At 57.4% G+C, this 18,995-nt stretch overlaps 1 protein-coding gene across 4 annotated transcripts; it reads left to right on the top strand.

Moving 5' to 3' along the window:
• Positions 1-145: 145 nt before the first annotated feature.
• Positions 146-18,760, top strand: nhsl1b (NHS-like 1b). 4 transcript variants are annotated; one of them, XM_085937500.1, is made up of 9 exons: positions 146-274; positions 1,185-1,479; positions 12,039-12,191; positions 12,966-13,069; positions 13,275-13,437; positions 13,714-13,845; positions 14,042-16,534; positions 16,924-17,056; positions 18,259-18,760. In XM_085937500.1, exons 1-9 carry the CDS (start codon positions 245-247, stop codon positions 18,758-18,760), a joined length of 4,005 nt encoding a protein of 1,334 aa, XP_085793626.1. In that variant the 5' UTR covers positions 146-244. The 4 variants fall into 4 exon arrangements, with proteins under 4 accessions (XP_085793626.1, XP_085793627.1, XP_085793625.1 ...); XM_085937501.1 differs by having other exon boundaries at positions 239-425; XM_085937499.1 differs by lacking the exons at positions 146-274; positions 1,185-1,479 and adding an exon at positions 1,495-4,324.
• The last annotated feature ends 235 nt before the right edge of the window (positions 18,761-18,995 follow it).

Here is an 18,995-nt window from a genome sequence, read left to right as displayed (position 1 = left end):
CGTATTACTGCAAGACTGTTGACATGGCAGAAATGGGAGGCATATTTTGGTTTTTGTATTGTTTGGCTCTCTGAGTTGCAAGAATCGTTTTTGGGCATATATTTAATCTTAATTAAAATTCTGTTCATCTCTTGGACTGGACCCATTCACTTGGCATTTGTTTGGTGCACTTGTCGGAAGGAATATTGGGTGGCGCACTCAATCGACACGTGCCAGCTGGGAGGGAGATGAAAGTGTTTGCGGAATGCGGAGGAGGGAGGCATTTTCAAAGACGGTACCGTACGAGCGACATTTCGGTTGGGAAGCCATTGGAAGAGCTCGAGCTGGGAAGCTCGCCAACAGGTGCGAACAGTGCGCCAAAGCCGCTATGTCCAAAGGTTCAGCAAGTCGTCGATGAATGTTGAATTGACAGCAGCAACACAATGGTACTCTTGCAAATGTCCAACTGGAAGAGTGCATTTGTTTGCATGCAACGCTTCATTTCAAGTTCCGTATATTTTTCAGTGTAGCCAGCCTTCTAGTTTTTCCCCGTGCGTATTTTCACGAAGCGGCGGAAAATAATGACACCACTCGGCAACCATCAAATTGATGGCGGACAGGTGACTTGAATTGCTCTGTCGCCCCCTCGTGGTGAATGTCCGAAGCACATGCTTCAACCATTCTAATCAAGTATAAATATGAATGAATATCGGTTCAACGATAAATATAGCCGATGGAGTACCGTAAACTAGTAGGCCTATACTGCACATGCTGCGGGCGGGGCAAAAATACACCTACACGTAAGGCACTGGACTGCGTAACCATGTTTGGTCGCCTTGTCGTGCAAACCGCGTTTCTGGTCAAAGTCCACTTCTGGTCTTCTCAACATCCCGGATGTGAACTTTAGTTTTGACTCAATCCCGTTCCAGCGCCCACAGGTGGTTGTAGTATTGTCCGGGTTTTGCCTCCCCCCGTTCCTTTACTTTTTTCCCTTGTGAGCGTGTGTTTTTCTCGCCCGTTCGCCACACGGCGTGAGTTCGTGAGTGCGAGCCTGCATTTGAATTTGAATAGACGAGTCCAACTGCGCGGACATGGCGGGATTGGAGCATTGCATTCAAATGGCGAACGTCATCGCGTGGATTGCGCCTTTTTAGTCTTTGCCGATCTGCTTTGAAAAGTGACTTTTGACGATGCCTTTCCACCAGAGGAGCGTCGAGCCGCGGCGCGTGAGCAGGTTGCCGGCTGCTCCGTGCAAGACTGCCAAGAGAGCGGCGGCGGTGGCGGCGGGGGCGCCGTTCGCATCGCTGGACGAGGTGAGCTGTCACACGCTCACCAACATCATCCACCAACTGGCCGAGCTCTCGCGCCTGGCGGCCGACGTCTTCCTGGGCATCGAGCTGCCCGCGGCCTCCGTGTCCCGAAGAACGTACCGGCTGCAGGGACGCTTGCGCTCGCTGCACGCCAGAGTCGGCGTCCTGGAGGCCAAGAAAGTCCAAATCCGTAAGTTCAGCCTCGTCACCTTTGCATGCGAAACCGGAAACGTTCGGGCTTCTCCAACGTGTTGCTCCAAACGCCACTCTGACATTTGTTGCTTCCTCCAGTCACCGTACTTTGTTTTGTGAGCAATCTTCTGTGGCTCATCTGTCAAAAAGCTCCGAAACGATTTGGAGGATCGAGAAGACGAGCCCTTATGACTCAGTGTCTGTATTTTTTTTTTTTTAGCCTAACTTGACTGCTGTGACTCAACACAAACACAACCGAACAGTAGAATGTGGTGTGGAAGTGCAGGTCGAAGGCCGACAGCTGACGCTTCAGAGTTCAACCAAAGTGGTCTATCTAGCTAGCGGAGTCCGCACGGGTCACCTGTGCTCTCAAACACCCGCAAGCGCAGAGCCAGTCGGAGAGCAAAGAAAAACAACAAGAGTCCCCGGGGGCATTCGCCAGGGCGACCGGCTGGCCGGCCGGCGCCCACCCAGTCAAGTGGCAGGCTCACGTTAGGCGTCGTAGCCCGCGCCGACAACTTCACCACTCGCGTCTTGTGAATGACTTGTCAGATGGACCCGGAGGCCGAGCTCTAGTTGATTTTTGTTATCGCCGTGTCTGACTCTTTGTGGTTATCTGGCAGCAGCAAGTGTGGTTTGTTGCGCACGTGAATTGGGGAGTTCTATTTTTGGCTGCACCAAAGGTTAATTGGCAACATTTTTGCTCGCCCTGTCAAAAAGCGCTCCCCAGCCAAAATAGACCAGCAGGCTTCCCGCCATCCGTCCGTCATCACGTGAAAGGGCCAGCCGCGACGAGACGGACGGCTGGATAAACTGACGTCTCGACTCCTGTCGCGGTGGCTGTCCACAAAAATGCTGTTTGAAGATGCTTAGGCACGAGCAGATGTGAAGTGCAGATAAGCCCTCGGTGTTTTGCATCCCGTCTCTCTCGGCCGCGGCCAGAGGAAGAATGTCCTGAGTTTGCTGACGGGCCGCAGATCTCGTTTGGAATGTGCTGGAAATGCTGCCAGGATGAACAAAAGAGGTCTGAGAAGATCTCGCGTCTTTGTGGCCGCTCCAACCGATGCCACGTGATTCCCCCCCCCCCCCCTTTCCCTTTTGTTTCCTTTGTCCCATTTTTTTTCGTATGCTCCGCAGCCCCCTCGGCGGCCGCGCACCTGTTGGCCTGCCTTTTCTTTGCTTTGGTTGGCACTCGCAAGAAAAGTGCAAAGCTTGGTCCCGACTGAAGCAATCATTTGTTATCAACCGTGGCGGCAAGGGCCAAACACCTCAATAGCGTGTGGCGTGCGCCGTAATTGCCGGCGTTCCCAATAGCTTAGGCCTTTGACGCCGTGTTGGCTCGCTCCCGCTTTGACGCCGTACTGGCTTTTGACTTTTGTCTGGGACCCGAGGCGACCGTGTCACGGATGTGTTCTGACGTCTGCTTTGAAAGCTTTGCAGGCGGCGGTCACGCGTCTTGTCCATCCCAAGCCCGTGTACAGTATGCCGAGCTCATGAGCCATGGTGGAAAAGGAAACGGCGTCTGTCAACGGCGCCATATAATGTGGAAACACAAGCCGATCTTATCAGAATGTGTTGAAATGGTCATGGGGCTGTTTCCGCCCTGACGCCTTGCAAAACAGATGCTCCTTTGCCGGAATTGATCCCATACGCTGGATTTGGCGGTCAGGGTCGCCGCGGTGTGCGTTTATGTTTCCCCTGTCCTTTGTTTATGTGCAAAACATCCACTCTCTTGGCGGTGAGCCGTTTTTTTTCGAGGGGGGGGGGGTGTGCTCCGCATAGGTGTGGCCCTTTTGGCTAAGGTGCGCTCAATTGCGTGTGCAGACGGTGGAAAGGGGAAAAAAAAAATACCCTCCAAAGATTTCTGACGGCACCGGAGGCCACTTCCACGGAACGGCTTTTGTGCGATCAGGTAACCAACCGTACCGTACCGTAGGTACGACACACCCCGAAACAGAAGAAATACGATTAGTTCCGACTTGTCGGTCACCGCGGTGGAATCTGACTGGAGAGCCGCAAACAAAAGCAAAAGACCCAAAAGGTTTCCTTCCCTCCAACTTGACCAGCCCCAAATTGTCCACACGAAAAGGCAAAGGACGCGCTGAGCATTTGCGCGTGCCTTAGCCCGAGCGAGTATTGTTTTCATCCTCCTGCGAGCAATTTTTCCAGCAACTGACAAGGATTAGGCCCAATATCATTTTGTACGTCTAGAGAATGCTTCATCTCCTTAAGGTGACTTTTGAGGCCGGCCGGCCGGCTGGCAGCGAGAAGAGTCCGATTTGTATGAAGTTGACGTCTTTGATTTGGCCCCTCCCTGAGCAGCCACCTTTTCCTTCGGGCTCCTCTGGCATGCCGGGCCGGGCCGGGCCGGGCCTTTCACGTGGTCCGGTGCGCTCGGGGCGGCCATTCCGACTTTTGAAAGCGTATCTCGGAGGAGATGGCGTGGCTCTCGCGCTCTCCGGCTTGTATTTAGAAAACCAAAGGTCCGAATTGACTTTCCGGGGGTATGGAAGGTGGCCTCTTCCCCTTATTTGAGTGGTCCTACTGTATGCTGAGCAGCCGGTCCACGATAGCCTCCTTCCCTTCCCGTCCGTCTCATCTCATCAAGGCGAACATTTGGAGTTGTGCAAAATGCTATTTTAGTCACGTGGTGTTTTCAGTCAGTTTCTATTTCTTTCTTTCTTTGATTTCACGACATTGTCAGTTTCAATGGAACTTTTGCTGCCTATCTTTCATGTCTTTTATTCTTGTTGTGTCCTCTCCATCCATCCATCCATCCGTCCCTCCGTCTGTCCGTGCTTCAACCGTCGCGGGTCGGCTCCCTCCCCCGTGCAACCCGACAGGTAAGTGTCTTATTGTTGCAACGTACTCCTGTGATCGTTTGAGCCTTTCCTTTCCTTTTCTTGCTAACGTGGGAAGAGAATGTGAAACGGTGTCTGTGTGGGATGGTCCGCTTGTGTGTTTTGTTAAGTAAGCGTTGGATGCGCCATGCCACGGAGCCGCCCGCGGGCGCCCCGTTGTGTTTTGCTCTCCATTCCGTCCGCTCCGTCTTTTCTCACCGGAGTGGTCTGACCCGTTCCCACACTTTAGCGCAAGCGTATCGTTTTACTCCGTCTTGACGTCGCTCGCCCGTAGCGAGCGGGCCGACCGACCGGTCGGATGGGGTGGGGTGGGGCGGGGCGGGGCCCTCCTTCCACTTTGTGTTTATTAGCCACATCCAAGTTTCAACCTTCTTTTGAGTGGGGTGGGATCAGGACCCACGTGGTCGCACGGGAAAGTCCCCACTGGGGAGGTTTGGACGGCGAGAGTGGGGACAAAAGTTACCGTCAAGACAAGAAAGACTCATGTTGCACTTGAAGCAAAGTGAGAAAGCGCCACCAAACGTGTCGAGATACAGACAGATGAGAAAGGTGGGGGGGAGGGCAGATGGAACTCTGCTCGGAAACGTGCGGGAGGATTTCCTTTGAGGAAGAGTCAGCGGGGGGGGGGGGGGGGGGCATTTGTGTATTTCTGCAGCGCAGCCTATATGAACTTCCCCTTTGTTGACGTTTGGGGCCGTGTGCCTCATCAGCAGAAATGTGCTTCGTCGGCCACGTTGTCTGCTGGAGCGCACAGAACACATGTGGCCTCAGGTCTGCTGGACCCACGCCTTTGCTCAGGCAAGACCGATCAGGAATGTGCAGCCGAGCGAGCGACCGCACCCATTCTCCCTTTTGGACGCGTGTGCGTGCGTGTGCGCGTGCGGATTCCCCGCTCACATTGGCTCCCGCTCCGTTCTCACACAGTTGTTGTTGTTTTCCGGAGTTGCTGTTTGACTCCGTCAATGTCCACACTGGATATCCTGTGCACGCACGCAGGTCATGCGGTCGGAATGCCGCTGGACGCCATTTTTGCTGCAAAAATACGACCTGACCTCACGCGGCAGAGGTCAACACTCGGGCGGGCCCACGCCGTTCTCCGGAGCTAAGCTTTTGAAGTAACGGCACAATAGTAGCAATCTCTGGAGCACTGAAGGAAGGAGATTTGTAACTCCGCCCGCAGTCTTCACGATGGCTGTTTGTAAATCATCTCAACGTGCACGTTCTGTAGCTTCCCTTGCGTTTGCAATCCGGTTCAATGGCGCCCCTTTGTGGGGTCACTTAGTAGTCACAGGGGCCAGGGCTTATTCAAATGGAGCAGCATGCTGACCTTTGACTTTTTCATGTCCCTTCCTGAAATGGAGAAGTCAATAGATAGAAGAAGCGTGGTGTAACGTAAGCTCCCGTCCTTTGCTGCAACTGAGCCGAGCCATGAATTATTCAAGGCACAAAGGTCTCTGCTCGCCCGTGAATGAGACGGACGGAGGGAGGGAGGGAGGGAGGGAGGGAGGGAGGGAGGGAGGGAGGGACGGACGGACGGACGGACGGACGGACGGAAGGTGCAGCGCAGCAGCAGCTCCTTTGTAAAGGGACAAACCAAAAGAGGCCAAACCCTCGACACGCCACCACAGCTACAGCTGGGCTTTGCGCCACGGCTCGGCTGAAGGCAACATGTGCAAGTGCGCCGTGTTGGGCGGCATGTTGACCTAAATATGAGTAAGCCCACCTTGGCAGCAGTCACAAGCGCATGTGTAGGAATTAAGCTTGGCTCCAGTCCAGGTCATTTCAACTTTCCCCCACAATTTTTTGGGATTGCTGATTTAGCTACTGTACTGGCACTGGGTTGGCATCGTGTTCTCGAATGCCCCCCCCACTTCACTCAGGTGTCAGAAATGCGAGCCGCTCATCCTCCTTGAATGGCGCTCGTCTATCCAGATGAGCAGATGATGATTTGAGCACACGTGTGGAAACGGGCTCTTGTGGGGAGCGAGTTGGTGCTCATGTGGGTCTCATGAATAGTAAAGGTCTCTTCTGGCTGATCCCAGATCAGTCCCGGCCGGCATGGCAGGTTTAAGCCTGCCAGGCCGGCCGGCCGGCCGCCCGCCGCGTGTGAGTGAAATCGCTTTACGGTTACGCCAAATGACAAATCTGTGGTACGGCCGTTTGGATCATACGTGTACACGTCATATTAGCTTGGAATTATGGGGTCTTAGCCCCCCCAGTGGATTACATTAGTGCTTTCTTCTTGTCACCTCTGTGTGGAAAGTAACACCCCGTCCGTTTCAGGCTGCCGAGTGCATTTGATACTTGGAATGTCCTGTAGTGGAAAAAGGGAAAGCTACCTTTTGCAGACTGCGCTGAAGTTCAGTGCAACAAGTCATAGCGCGCAAATCCGTCGTGGACGGATGACGCTCGGCTTGGACGGAGGTGCAAATACGAGGGGGGGGGGGCAAAGCGCTTTCCTGCGGTGCGGAAGCTGGCTTGTTGCCGCTGCTGGAGGCGGACGAGAGGGAGGGAGGGAGGAGAGACCAGACCAGAGAAGAGAAGAGAAGAGAAGAAAGAGGGCGGGAGGGCCACGGCACGCCACGGCACGGCACAGCCAGAGCGCAACTTGTCAGTGTGTCGGAGGGTAGTAGGCCTTTGCTTTTGCTGGATTCCAGTCTGAAGGAATGTTCTGCTTGAGAGGTAAGTGTCCGCAAGCGACGCCAAGGCTTTGTTTTTTGCGTGGGTGGAAGGGACGGAGGGAGGGAGGGAGGGAGGGAGGGAGGGAGGGAGGACAAAAAAAAGTTGAAGTCCATCCCTCCTTTGTCTAAAAGTCACTTACAGTATGTTTCCCCTCTGGTATCCTCCCTCTCTGGGTCCCGTTTGAAGCTTTCCTCCCTTTGTTTTTGTATGCAAACGCGACGGCCATGCGACTTTCAGCTGCGTGGCGGCTTGCCAAAGTGCAGTCAAAGCAAAAGACGTGCATCCTCACGTTCGGCCCTCGCTGGCCGGCTGGCTGGCTGGCTGGCCGGCTGGCCGGCCGGCTGGCTGGCCGGCCGGCCGGCTGGCTGTTGCTTTCTTCTACAAGAATGTGCGCAGTGACATCATGGTTGAGATTTTTCAGATTTGCCCTACTTTCCAGCAGATTAGGCCCGAGTGTCAGACATGTCCAATTCGTGGTTATTTCTTAGTTATTTAAACGAAGCTGGCGTTACTTGAGAATAACGGCGACTCGAGAGTAAGCAAGTCCAACTCATTCAAACTGGTGGAACAAATGGTGTGGTGCCTGCTTGCAGAAATCCTTCAACTCTTTTCAATACAGACGGCACAAAACACATTTTTGCTTTCTTCATGTCGCTCCAAAAAATGGGGGCCACATGTGCTGAGTCAAGCAAAAGTAGGCGTGGAAATCCTCTCTTCATTCATGTGGCTCATGAAGACTCTCTCTCACGAGCTTCCACAGTTGAAGATACTTGATTTGCTTCTGCATGAGCACCGCCAGAGGGAGACTTTCCCCTGGCCGGCCGGGGTCGTCCCACCACTTTGGAGGCAGGCGCAATCTAATTAGCGGCGGCGGCAGGATGCTTGTCCATCTGCGTCCAGTGCCTTCTGGAGAGCAGCCTGCCTAATCTGGCTTTTGGGATTAGATGAGGAAGAGCAAGTGGGCAGAGGTGAGCCCGGTCCGGTTGGCTGACTGGCTTGGAGCCGGCCCCCGTCGGATGCATCCTGAAACTTTGCACTGTCTGGATTTTTGCACTCTGGTGAACATTTGCCGCCGACTTCCATCTCTTAAGCCTCCTTTGTCATGCAAATCAATCGGATCCCCTGAGAGGGAGGACCAAAACCGGAGGGGTGCGGGGGTGGGTTCAACTCGGGAGGCGGGGGCACCTCAAGTGGACGCTCCAGATTGAGGGAGGAGTCGGGGGGCGGGCGAGATCTTGAGCCCTCGCTGTTCAGGTCTTAGATGACGGCATATGTGCAGTGCCTGTCTTCGGCGCCGGTGGTCCGCTGCTGGCGCTGGACCTGCTATGAGGACCCTGCCGGCAAGAGGCCAGCGCCCTTCTTGGCCAAGATGGGCAACCGCCTCCAGTCGCAGGCGGGCGGCGAGGGCTGCCTCCGCAAAGGGCCGCTCTCCTCGGCCAAAGTCCACCAGAATCGGGAGTCGCTCTGGACGCCCGAAGCTCTGCTCGGCCCTCTGGCTCAAAGTCCGTCGGGGAAGACGGCGAGCTTCCACCGAGACCAAGGTAGGGCTTTTGATCACTTGATTTCCGGACACGGGCAGCCTGACCTCAAGAAGGATTGAGCCCAACGACTTGGCCGTGTCTGGAGCTCTCGCCCGGCCAGTCCCCCTCGCAGGCAAATGATGATGCAAGCCGCCCGGCGTCGGGTCAGGTCGGGTCGGGCGTTGAGCTTTGTGACCTCTGACACCGGTGGCCTTTGTTAAGAGCCAAGCGGCTCCTATTACAGATGGTGTTTGGTTGTGTTATGGATGGCGCACCGGAGCTGAGCCCCGGCCGGCCGGCCGGCCGCTCGGGAGCGTAGCGTGGTGCAGCCGCAGCGGAGGCCATGCTTCTGCTCCGAAGGCGGCGCGCCGGCCTCAGCTCACCTCAGCTCACCTCACGCCCGCTTTGGCTAACGTGTGCTGACAAGCTCAGCGGGCCGCATTGGCCCGGCCCGGCCGCCGGCTCTCCAGGTGGCAAAGTCTGCTGGTTCTGTTGCCGTGAATGCGGACCAGAAAGCAGGTTCCGTTATGGAGCTATGCTGTGGGTGCTAACGGCTCCCCGGGCAGGGCTAAGTAAGCAGATGGCAACCAATCCAATTGGGGGCCTTGCGTTTGTCACTTTGCTCAACAAGGTCTTTGGGTTTTTTCCCCCCGGGACAAAGTCAAACGATTGATTTTCTTTTTTTTTTTCCAACCAATACAGGAACTTGCCTAATCCTTCATTGGCAGTTGAAGGAGGGAGCCAACAAAAGCTCTTTGTCTTCTGACACTGAGCAAAAAGGAAAGAAGCGCTTCACTGACTTTCTTCTCCAAAAACATCCACTCAGGGCAACGTGTCATTATTTGGCCGCCTTCCTGCAGTGACACACACACACACACACAGTCGGTCGGACGAACAATGGGGAAGGAAGGGTGCAGGTCACACGGCATAATGAGGAGATTCCTTCCACACACAGTTTTTGGAATGGAGGAGGATGGTTGAAGTGTAAAATTGGGTGCGCAACGTGCTCTGCTCTGCTCTGCTCTGATCTGGTTAGAAGCTTAACGGATGCTTAGCCACTGGCCGGCCAGCCGCAACGGCTCCATCACGCTCAACTCAATCAAGGCAGGCGCCGCTCACAAATATTGCAAAACGGGACAAAGCAAGGTCTCGAAGGAAGATTTCGATTGAATGTCTTCTTCTTACCACAAGGTAGCGGCAGCCGCCCGCTTACCACGGCAAGAATTTCATTTAGGAATTTCAGCTCTTCAGTCATTGGGGCCATTTGCGGCTCCCCGTCCGGGTCCAGTCCCCTCCACGCTGGTCCAGCCCGCTCGCTTCCTCTCAATTAGCTGGCTGGCTCGTGTTATTTAGCCACTGACCCCCAGGGGCGCTGTTGCTCTTGCAAATCTGAATGAGCCTTTTGGGGGGGGGGGGGGGGCTTCTCCTCCCCAGGCGCACATCAGCTGGCGCGGCACGGTGGCCCACTTAACAATCAGCCAGTCAGTGACAGGCAGCGCTCCTCCAAGTGCTTATCGATGTGGAGACGCAAGAGGCTCTGTGAGTCAATATCAGGCCAGGCGTGCCAGGCGTGCCAGGCAGCCGGGAACGGGCGCTTAGCGACCCGTGGGCTCAAACTGCGCGAGCGAACCGGGCCGCTCGTAAAACCATTGGCCCCAGCTGGTGACACTCGCAAGGAATTGGGCGAGCGCCCGACTTTGGATGATGTACTGCCTGCGACACCGAGCGTGGGCTGCGGCCGGACCAAAGGTGGCGCAGCGGGAGAGTTTGAAGGGGCGGGGGGGGGCGGGGCCCTTCGGTTGATGGTCATTTGCCAGCGCCGGCCGCCAACCTGTTGCAATCATTAACAGCGTGGACAGGGATTGTTGACTCAGCCGTCCGTGGCTGTTTGTTCAGGACTCGCCTCCTGCTTTTTACAAATGCAGACAGGCAGCCATTTGTTAGTAACCCATTGTTCAATCAAAGAATCCAAGCTTCCATAAGTAGAATACAATTCTTGATGAAGACAATTGTTAGCATTTTAGCATAGGACAGATCGGGCAGAGCTGTGACTCAAATCCTACATTGCGCCATAGTGTGCGGACTGCATACGTGCGTGTGCGTGCGCGTGTGCGTGCGTGCGTGAGCGCGAACAATCGGCTCGCTAATGATTGACCGATCCTAATACTGTACACGTGCCACGCCGTTCGTGTCAAGCCAAGTACAAAACGTGCTCCGGGATTTGGTGCATGCGCAGACAGACCAAATACGTATCGGCTCTTTTCTTTTTTACTACTAGTAGTCATATAATACATAGATTTGTTTGGTGCAAAAGTGAAGGAACTCCATCCAGCTCATTTGGAGCTCTTTGAGTCAATGGAAGGAAATGTCGGCAAGCCATGGGCCAAAAGTGTGGAACTCCAAGGCCCCATTCAAGCTCTTGTTGCGTCGGGCCGGGCCCGGCCCAGCCCCCCACCAGACAACAGTCTCCTGCCATTTGGCTTGAAAAGAAATGGGCCGACAGAAGGAGGGGCTGCGGAGGGAGGAGGCGGCCCCTTTACAACAAGCAGGGGGCTCCCTCGCTCGCTCCCTCGCTCGCTCCCTCGCTCGGCTCATTTCGCAAACAACTGGCTGGCTTCCTTAGGTCAATCAGCAGTCGCTTAATGACCACCACTTTGGGCAAACTCGCTGGAAAGAGCAAAATGAGATTTGTGTGTCCGTGAGGACCGGACCGGACCGCCTCAGGTGGAGTGATGATGGCGAGGGGGGCGAGCCAGTAAGTGTGAGAGAGAGAGAGAGAGAGAGAGAGAGAGAGGGAGAGAGAGGCTTGCAGCGTGACTGTCAGCAGAGCTCACGCGGACGGAGGAGCGCTAATGCCAGCGCTGAGCTGGCCACTTTTCTTCTGGGCTTGGATTTGTGCGGCGTCATGGTGTTCATTGGGACCTCGCTCAAGTCGCTGGTCAAGTACTTCAAAAGGAAAGGTGACCAAAGCCAGACTTTCCCATTGTATTTCTCCTCTTTATTCTCCTCGTGGCATTTTTTTTCTGATTGCAACTTGATTCAAGTGAACGCCTGGCCCGCCGCGTTTGCAATTAATGGGCAAGGGCCAGCGCTGCGCTGTTAAGCGGCCCTTGGTGGCTCGCCTTTAATCCCAGGCCCCGAAGGGACGCAAGTCTGTTTTGCCAGCCCAAAAAATCAAGTTATCTTGTGATATTCCATCATTTCGTAACTCTTGGACAGGCTCTGTTCTGAACGCCTCTTTCCCGATGCGACGTGAAGGCAGAGTCCGGCCGAGCCCAGCCGAGCCCAGACGAGCCCAGCCTGCCTGCCCGCGAGCGAGCAAACGGGACTTTGCGATCTTGTCGTGCGTTGTCGTTTGGAATTGGGATGCGGTCGCAGTACGCATCCTCAGTTGATCTTTCATCCCAATGTTTGCATTCGCTTGTCAGACCAGTTTGAGGAGGCGCTTTGCAATCAGCTGTTGTTTCTTACGGGACCGCCTTTTGTCTCGCCAGCCGTGTCCACTCTGGACGAGGAGAGCAAGTGGACGGTCCACTACACAGCGCCGTGGCACCAGCAGGAGAACGTCTTCCTGCCGGCCAGCAGGCCGCCCTGTGTGGAGGACCTCCACCGCCAGGCCAAAGGCAACCTGAAGAGCGCCCTGCGAGGTAAGGCCACAGCTTTCCTTTTTCCAATGTCACATGACCACGTGTTGCTCACAATTTGCCCTTGGCTTTTTTGGCACGCCATTATTTTTGCAGATGCATCTTTTTTGTTTCTTAAATGCGCAGCTGTAAGCTGATACTGACACACACACACACGTATTGTATTGCCCTATGCAATATTGACGCCTTTCATGAAGGCCTCCCCCATCAGCACCACACGGTGGCAGGAAATAGGTGTCACATGACAGCAGCACCTGCCATGTGTGTTTGTGTGCAAGTCCAGGGTGGAGCGGGCAAACAAACACACGCCCTTGTTCATTGTGCAAATCCATATTCGCCGACGTTCCAATGTCCCGAGCACGACGTGAAGCCGCACCTATTGTTGCTTAATCGCTGGCGACGACTTGTCGGCCCGTGAGCGCCTGATGAGTTCCGGATTTATCTGCCTCGGCGAGCACCAATAAAGCGCGTGCCATTGACGACGCTATCGGGTAAGTGCCTCCCCGTGTCCGGCCGGCCGGCCGGCGTTGCGCAATACCGCCACAGTTGGACTTTGTCCCGTCCCATTTTAAAGCACGCGCAACAACGACATCCGTTACAAGCGGATGGAAAAGTTTGCCCTTTCGAGCAGCACGCCGCCGCCACCGGCGGCGAGTGACTTTCATCACTCGCCTAGCAGCAGCAAAAGTATCAAGGCTCCATTGTGGCTGAACAAGAAAGACTTGTTGGAAAAGCGTCACGTGAGCACCTCGCTGCTTTGTTTGTGCCTTCCCGCAGAATGCGACAAGCTGAGGAAGGACGGCTTCCGCAGCTCGCAGTACTATTCGCAGGGGCCCGTCTTCTCAGAAGCGGCGGCGCGGGACGACGACGATGACCAAAAGGTACATTGAATTATACTCCCGTGACCTCCCGCCTTCATTCCGTGCTTGCCCGCCCTCTAGCGGCCGCAACCGGAATACGTTGAAAGGTGATTGCGAGTCAAACCCAGAACTTTTGAGCTGTGAGGCAGGCCCAGGCCCGTATGGCAGCCACCAGCGGAGCAATTTCTTCGTACGTCACGTGTCGATTTTTCCGTCCGTCCGTCAGTCGGCGGCGGAGGAGGAGGACGATGGGTCGCAGGCGCCCAGCGACAGGGGGGACGTCTCGGAGGCCGACGTGAGCCGAGCCTCGGCGCTGCCCACCCCGGAGGAGAGGATGAGGCGGACGGCGCAGGCCGTGCCCACTGACATCGTGGCCATCAACGTGACGGGTACGCACACCGTGTGGAGGCGTGTGATGTTTGCGCTTGCACTCTGCTCTATGTGAAGACTTGAGCCATTTATGCTAGCGACTTGGCAAACTCATTTATACTACCAATTTAGGCTCGGGAGCGTGCGCGTGTCTTTTCCAAACTTGCCGTGCGTGTCATTTGTTGAGGCCAAAAGCCGCCGTCGCATCTGCTTTTTGTTTGTCTGCACGTCTGCTTGAAAATCAACACGCATGTGCCCACCCACCACTAACCCCGAGCGTCCCGTCCGCCTCCCAGGCGCCGTGTTTGACCGGCAGGCCAGTGTGCGGCGCTCCCTGGTTAGCACGGACACGGTGTCCCGCCGGCCCAAGAAGGTCAAACGCAGAAAGACCATATCGGGGCTGCCCGACAACGTCCAGCTGGACCTAGGTACCGCTTCCCTGCGCCGTACGCCCACGTAACCGACACGTCCCGTGCCGTGCCTCAGGTGTCGGATTGAGTCCTGGTGCTTTCTCACTGGTCGCTGTCCTCATTTTTTTTCCAAATTCATGCATGCACACATAGCAGACAAGAAAACACACACCCAATAGAAGCCCCACAAAAAGTTCTTTTCTTCTCCCAACAGTCGCAAACGGACGCGGCGGCGGAGAGCCGCGACCGCATTCCATGTTCCTTCCCGGGCAGTACTCCACGCTGGGCCGGGCGGGGAGCGTCAACTCGGCGCTCTGGCGCCGCCGCACCCGAGACTCCGGCTGCCAGACGGAGGAAGCCAAGGTGGTCCCGCCGTCCATGAGGAGAATCCGCGCTCAGAGGGGGCAGGGAATCGCCGCGCAGATGGCCGGCCTTTCCGTGTCGTCCTCCACCGGAAGTATCTGCGGCGACCCGGCGCCGTTCCACAGCCTGCCCCGCCAGGGCGCCAGGGTGTCGCTCAGCGCCGACCCCATCTGCAGCAGCACCCCCATCAAGGCCCAAGACGGCCCGCACAGGCGCCTTGGAAAGCTGCGGGCGGACGACACGGCCGTGCACCTGAGGAGCGCGCCCAAGATGGCCACCCTGCCCAGGCCCCAGGAAGTGCGGCGGACACGCTCCGGCGAGTGGGCCGGCGGTCCGGCTCGCGTGGTGTCGCCGCACGCCGCCTATTGCACGTCGCTCATCCCCAACGCCACGCTGTCCGCTTCATCGCAAGTGGTGGCTCTGGCCACATTGGCGCAGGGTTGGCGGAGCTCCGCCTCCCCGACGGCCGGGCCCCTCGGTCCGGCCGGGCCCCTCGGTCCGGCTTTCGTCGAGTCAGACGACAGCGAGCGCAGTCACAGCGGCTCGCCGCCGTGTCGGCCAGAGGACGAGTGGATCTACGAGACGGGGGAAAAGCGGTCGCTCCCGCTCCGGGCTCTCACCTCCAGCTCCTCGGCTCCCATCAAGCAGCTGTGCGGCAGCCCGGAGGCGTCGTCCCGGACGACCACCGATTCCGGCTCGCTCTACTCCCAGGACAACGACGGCTATTACACCTCCATGCATTTGGACTCGGGTCTGCCGCGCTCGGGTCGTCCCGGCAGACACAGCATGTACGAGTGTCGCCGGGGCGACGACGAGAGCTGGTACAGCGATCGCTCCCTGACCCGCAGCATTTCCCTGCGCAAATCCAAGAAGCCGCCGCCGCCCCCCACTCGCAGCGACTCCTTGAAACGGAAGCCCGCTCCCAAGCAGAAGAACGCCGCCGATACGCTCGACCAGAGTCTGCTGGCCACCCTGCGACAGCTGGGGCTGCGCCCCGGCGAAGGCAGCGACCACGAGGACCCTTGGGTGCTGCGCGGGAGGAGTCCGAGTAGCGTTAGCGCCGACAGCTCGGCCACGTCACTCGGCGCAAACGGCGTGTCGGACGCCTACGCGCTCTGCCACGTGACCCCCGCTCACAGCGACAGCAGCAGCTTACGATCCGACTACGCCGACTCTTGGGGCTACTACGTGGAGTACCCTCGCCACCGCGCCGAGCAGAGCGCGCCGACCGTACCTCGGCCGGAAGAGCGGCCGAACGGGAGCCGCGCGCACTCTGACCGGGAGAGCGCGGGAACGCTCCAGGAGGCCAAAGGCAAAAGCTCCTCCCCGGAGCGTGTGCAGCGACTGACTTCGCCCTCCAGCGGCTACTCCAGCCAGTCCAACACCCCCACCGCCGGAACCCCGGTCCCCTCCGGGGTCAGGTCGGCGTCACCCTCGGCCAGCCGCCCGCGGCCCAAGATCCCGGAGAGGAAATCCTCTCTGCTTTCCTCGCTCTCCATCTCGTCTTCCTCCACCTCCCTCTCGTCCACCACCTCGGACTCTCTCAAGAGCTTCGGGGCGCCCCTGACCTCGGCTCCGCCCACCCCCCTAAGCCCGCCCTCCCCGTTGCCCCCCCCGCTCGCGCAGGCTCCGAGCCCGCATCCGGCTAGCTCCACGTCCCCAGAGTTCCCGCCGCCGCCGTCCCCCGAAAGGCTCTGCTGTCCGGGTGCGTCTCTCAACGGGAGCTTAAGTCCTCCGTTGCCGCCCGCGTCCCTCGCGTTGCCGCCCGCGTCCCTCGCGGTGCCGCCCGCGTCCCTCGCGGTGCCGCCCGCGTCCCTCGCGGTGCCGCCGCCGCCCCCCCCTCCGCTGCCCGCTCCCACCTGCGTCTCCTCCGCCAATCCCGTAATGTCGGCGCCCAGAGCCGCGGTTGCCGACAGTCCCGCAAAGTCGCCCGTGCTCCTCATCACGCCGTTTGCCCTGCAAAGTGTTCGGCTGCGCTCGGTCGCACGGACGGAGAAGGAGACCGAGAGCGGCCGCCCGAACTCTGAGGAGTCCCTTTCCCGGGAGAGGCGCCCTTCCGATAAGACTGAAGATTCCGCTCCGCCGAAGCTGGCGTCGGACACGCCCGACAATGACGAGTCAGCGAGCGATGGCAGCTCCGTTGTCCGACACGAGCCCCCCGCCGTCATCGGCGACAACCCTCACTTCTCCTTTGTCCTGCCACTGAGCCCCGGGCCGGTCCGGGAGGCCAGCCCGCCTGCTCGGTGGGAAATCCAGGACGAGCGCCGAGCCGCCCGGAACGGGGACGAGGACGGCGCCGGCGGTGCGGCGGGCTCCGACAGCTACGAAGAGGACGACGACGCAGGTTTGTCCGTTCACCCGATTGGCGATTCAGACTCGTGAATGAGCCGAGCGAGCTGTTTGACGCCGGAAATGTTCAAATAGGTGAAAAAAGTGGCGTGAGCAAAGTAATGGCGCCGTGCTGATGAATGGCATTGTGCTCTACTTCTGCAACACTTGTAATCTCACTCACGGCCGTTGCATGTCCCGCTTAACGTCCCGGGGAGAGGCTTTTCGTGGCGGTAGCCGAGCGGGGGAGGGGCCGCACTGGTTGGGTTGGGAGGGTAGGGAGAGAGAGGCGGTGTGGCCACCGAGGGGGATGACGCGGACGCCAGCGAGCCGAGCGAGAGCGCTGGCGGCTCGGGCGCATCCGAGCGATGTGACCCGACGTGCGTGCGTGTGTGCGCCTGACAGGTGACGTGTTTGACTCCAACACGGACGAGACGTCGCCGTCGCTCAGCGGGACCCCGGAGGAAACGGGGAGCATGGTCACCCCCACTCCAACTCCCACGCGGACCACCGAGGACCTCTTTGCGGCCATACACAGGTACTTTCCGGCGCGTGGCTTTGCCACGTCGGCGAAGGAGAAATGATATCTGTGATGTCACGCTTGGGTTTGTCGACGGTGGGAAGCTCGAGGCGGCCGGCCATTTGACTGTTTGAAGTTGGGAATCTTGCTCCGTTTTGTTTCTGCACATCCTTCCGTCCCGGTCGGGAAAGCGATCGAGGCGGGCTTCATCTGGGTTAGTGGCCACGCGAGAGACAACCGGCAACTCGTGTGGATGTTTGCTTGCTCTTTCAAGGGGGAGGGGCGAGGGATGTGAGTGGGTGGGGGGGGGGGCACATAAATTTGTCATGCGGCGTGCCACTTTGCTTTTCACACGCTCGTGCTCGGCCGCATTTTGACTTCTGTAGATCATCATTATTTTTTTTTCACAACTTGGAAAGCAAAGCTGACTCAAGTGGCTTCCAAAATCAAATTGTGGGCGAGACAGATATGAATATAAAGTGAACGAGTGCTCCATTTACATTCACGTAGCAAGCGCTGGATGAAATGTGATCACCATCATAATAACAAGCAGGGAATTTATTTCAGCAAGTAGCCAAATAGTGTTGGAGACGTCGGAAAGGTTCAGCGAAGGACGTGCCGTACAAGTCGTGGTGCCGCTTTTGGGACTCGCTCAGGTGTGCGGGCGGGCGGGCGCATGCGGCGGGCTTATGTAAGGCGAGCGAGGGGCCAGCTTGAATATAGGCCACCAGCGCATATTGTTCGTTGCAAAAAGAGAGCACGCACGTGCGTGCGCGTACGAGACCGGTTCGCGCGCCCCCCCCCCCCTTCTCTGAGATCTAATCTGAGGATTAGGGATTTGGTCTCGCTGCAGCTTTCTTTGCTGCTTGACCAGCACAATCTGCGCAGCATTTGTAAATGTATCTATTTCTTTATTTATTGTTTATTAATTTGGGTTATTCGCTTATTACTTATTCATCGCTCTCGTCTATCGGTTTTTACTCTTTGTCCTATTTGCTTGCATGTGTTGTGTAATGTGTCTAGTCACCGATCATTTCGATCTCTTTGTGTGTGAAGAAATTGACAATAAGGCTGACTCTGACTTTGACAAGGCAGTTTGGCAAAGTTTTGCCCTCCGGCGCCACCGTTCATTTGTTTCGAAGCACACAGATGACTTTCAAAGGATATACATTTTGAATGGGATTAGTTGTAATAACCACGGACGCCTGGATCTTCCGCAGGTCCAAGCGGAAGGTGCTGGGCCGCAAAGAGTCCGAAGAGGACAAGCCCGGCGCCGGGTCGGGGAGCCGCTCGCGGTCGCCCCCCACCTCGCCGGCGTCGCGCCCGTCGGGCTCTATCCAGCGCCACCTGCGCAAGTCGTCCACCAGCAGCGACAGCTTCAAGGCGCTGCTCCTGAAGAAGGGCAGCCGCTCCGACGGCGCCTTCCGGATGTCGGCCGCCGAGATGCTGCGCTCCACCGACCCCCGCTGGCAGCGCTCGCTCTCCGAGTCGTCCCCGCCGCGGGACGAGCGCGGCCGCTACCAGGCGCTGGCGCCGCCCGCCTCCTCCCCCCTCAAGTACGGCCGCTCGCGTACGCCCCCTTCGGCCGCCAGCAGTAAATACAACGCCCGGTGTCGGATCCTCAGCAGCCCCATGACCGTCATCTGCGAGCGAGACGGCGAGTACGCCGACGCCAACGGCACTTTATCGGACGACAGTGGGGGGGGATTAAACGAGGCGTGATGTTTTGGGGTCAATGGCTTTCACTGTAGAATGCGTTGTCGACTTTTTCCCGTCCTGTCGGGAAAGTCACTGCATACTTTGTTTGTTGAACAGATAAGATAGTATGCCGCACATAGCACGAAGAGACCATGACATTCCGCACGATACGGTGCTATTTTTTTTGGGTTCCGAGGAGAGCCGCAGTCGTCCGTCTGCTTTTCAGCCCCGTGTTAATTGCCGGCGACAATTCTTCTCG

The sequence above is a fragment of the Syngnathus leptorhynchus genome, chromosome 18 (genome assembly GCF_054491065.1).
Source record: "Syngnathus leptorhynchus isolate UIUO chromosome 18, UIUO_Slep, whole genome shotgun sequence".
NCBI lineage: Eukaryota > Metazoa > Chordata > Actinopteri > Syngnathiformes > Syngnathidae > Syngnathus > Syngnathus leptorhynchus.
This window is presented reverse-complemented; position numbering and strand designations above follow the sequence as displayed.

What these genes read in the sequence shown, in the direction of transcription:
- nhsl1b (XM_085937499.1), top strand. Translation starts at nt 3,988, where the DNA reads ATGGAAGGTGGCCTCTTCCCCTTATTTGAGTGGTCCTACTGTATGCTG. An exon ending in TCCCCCGTGCAACCCGACAG is followed by an intron (nt 4,325 to 12,038) that starts GTAAGTGTCTTA and finishes TTGTCTCGCCAG; the next exon opens with CCGTGTCCACTCTGGACGAG. An exon ending in CGAAGAGGACGACGACGCAG is followed by an intron (nt 16,535 to 16,923) that starts GTTTGTCCGTTC and finishes TGCGCCTGACAG; the next exon opens with GTGACGTGTTTGACTCCAAC.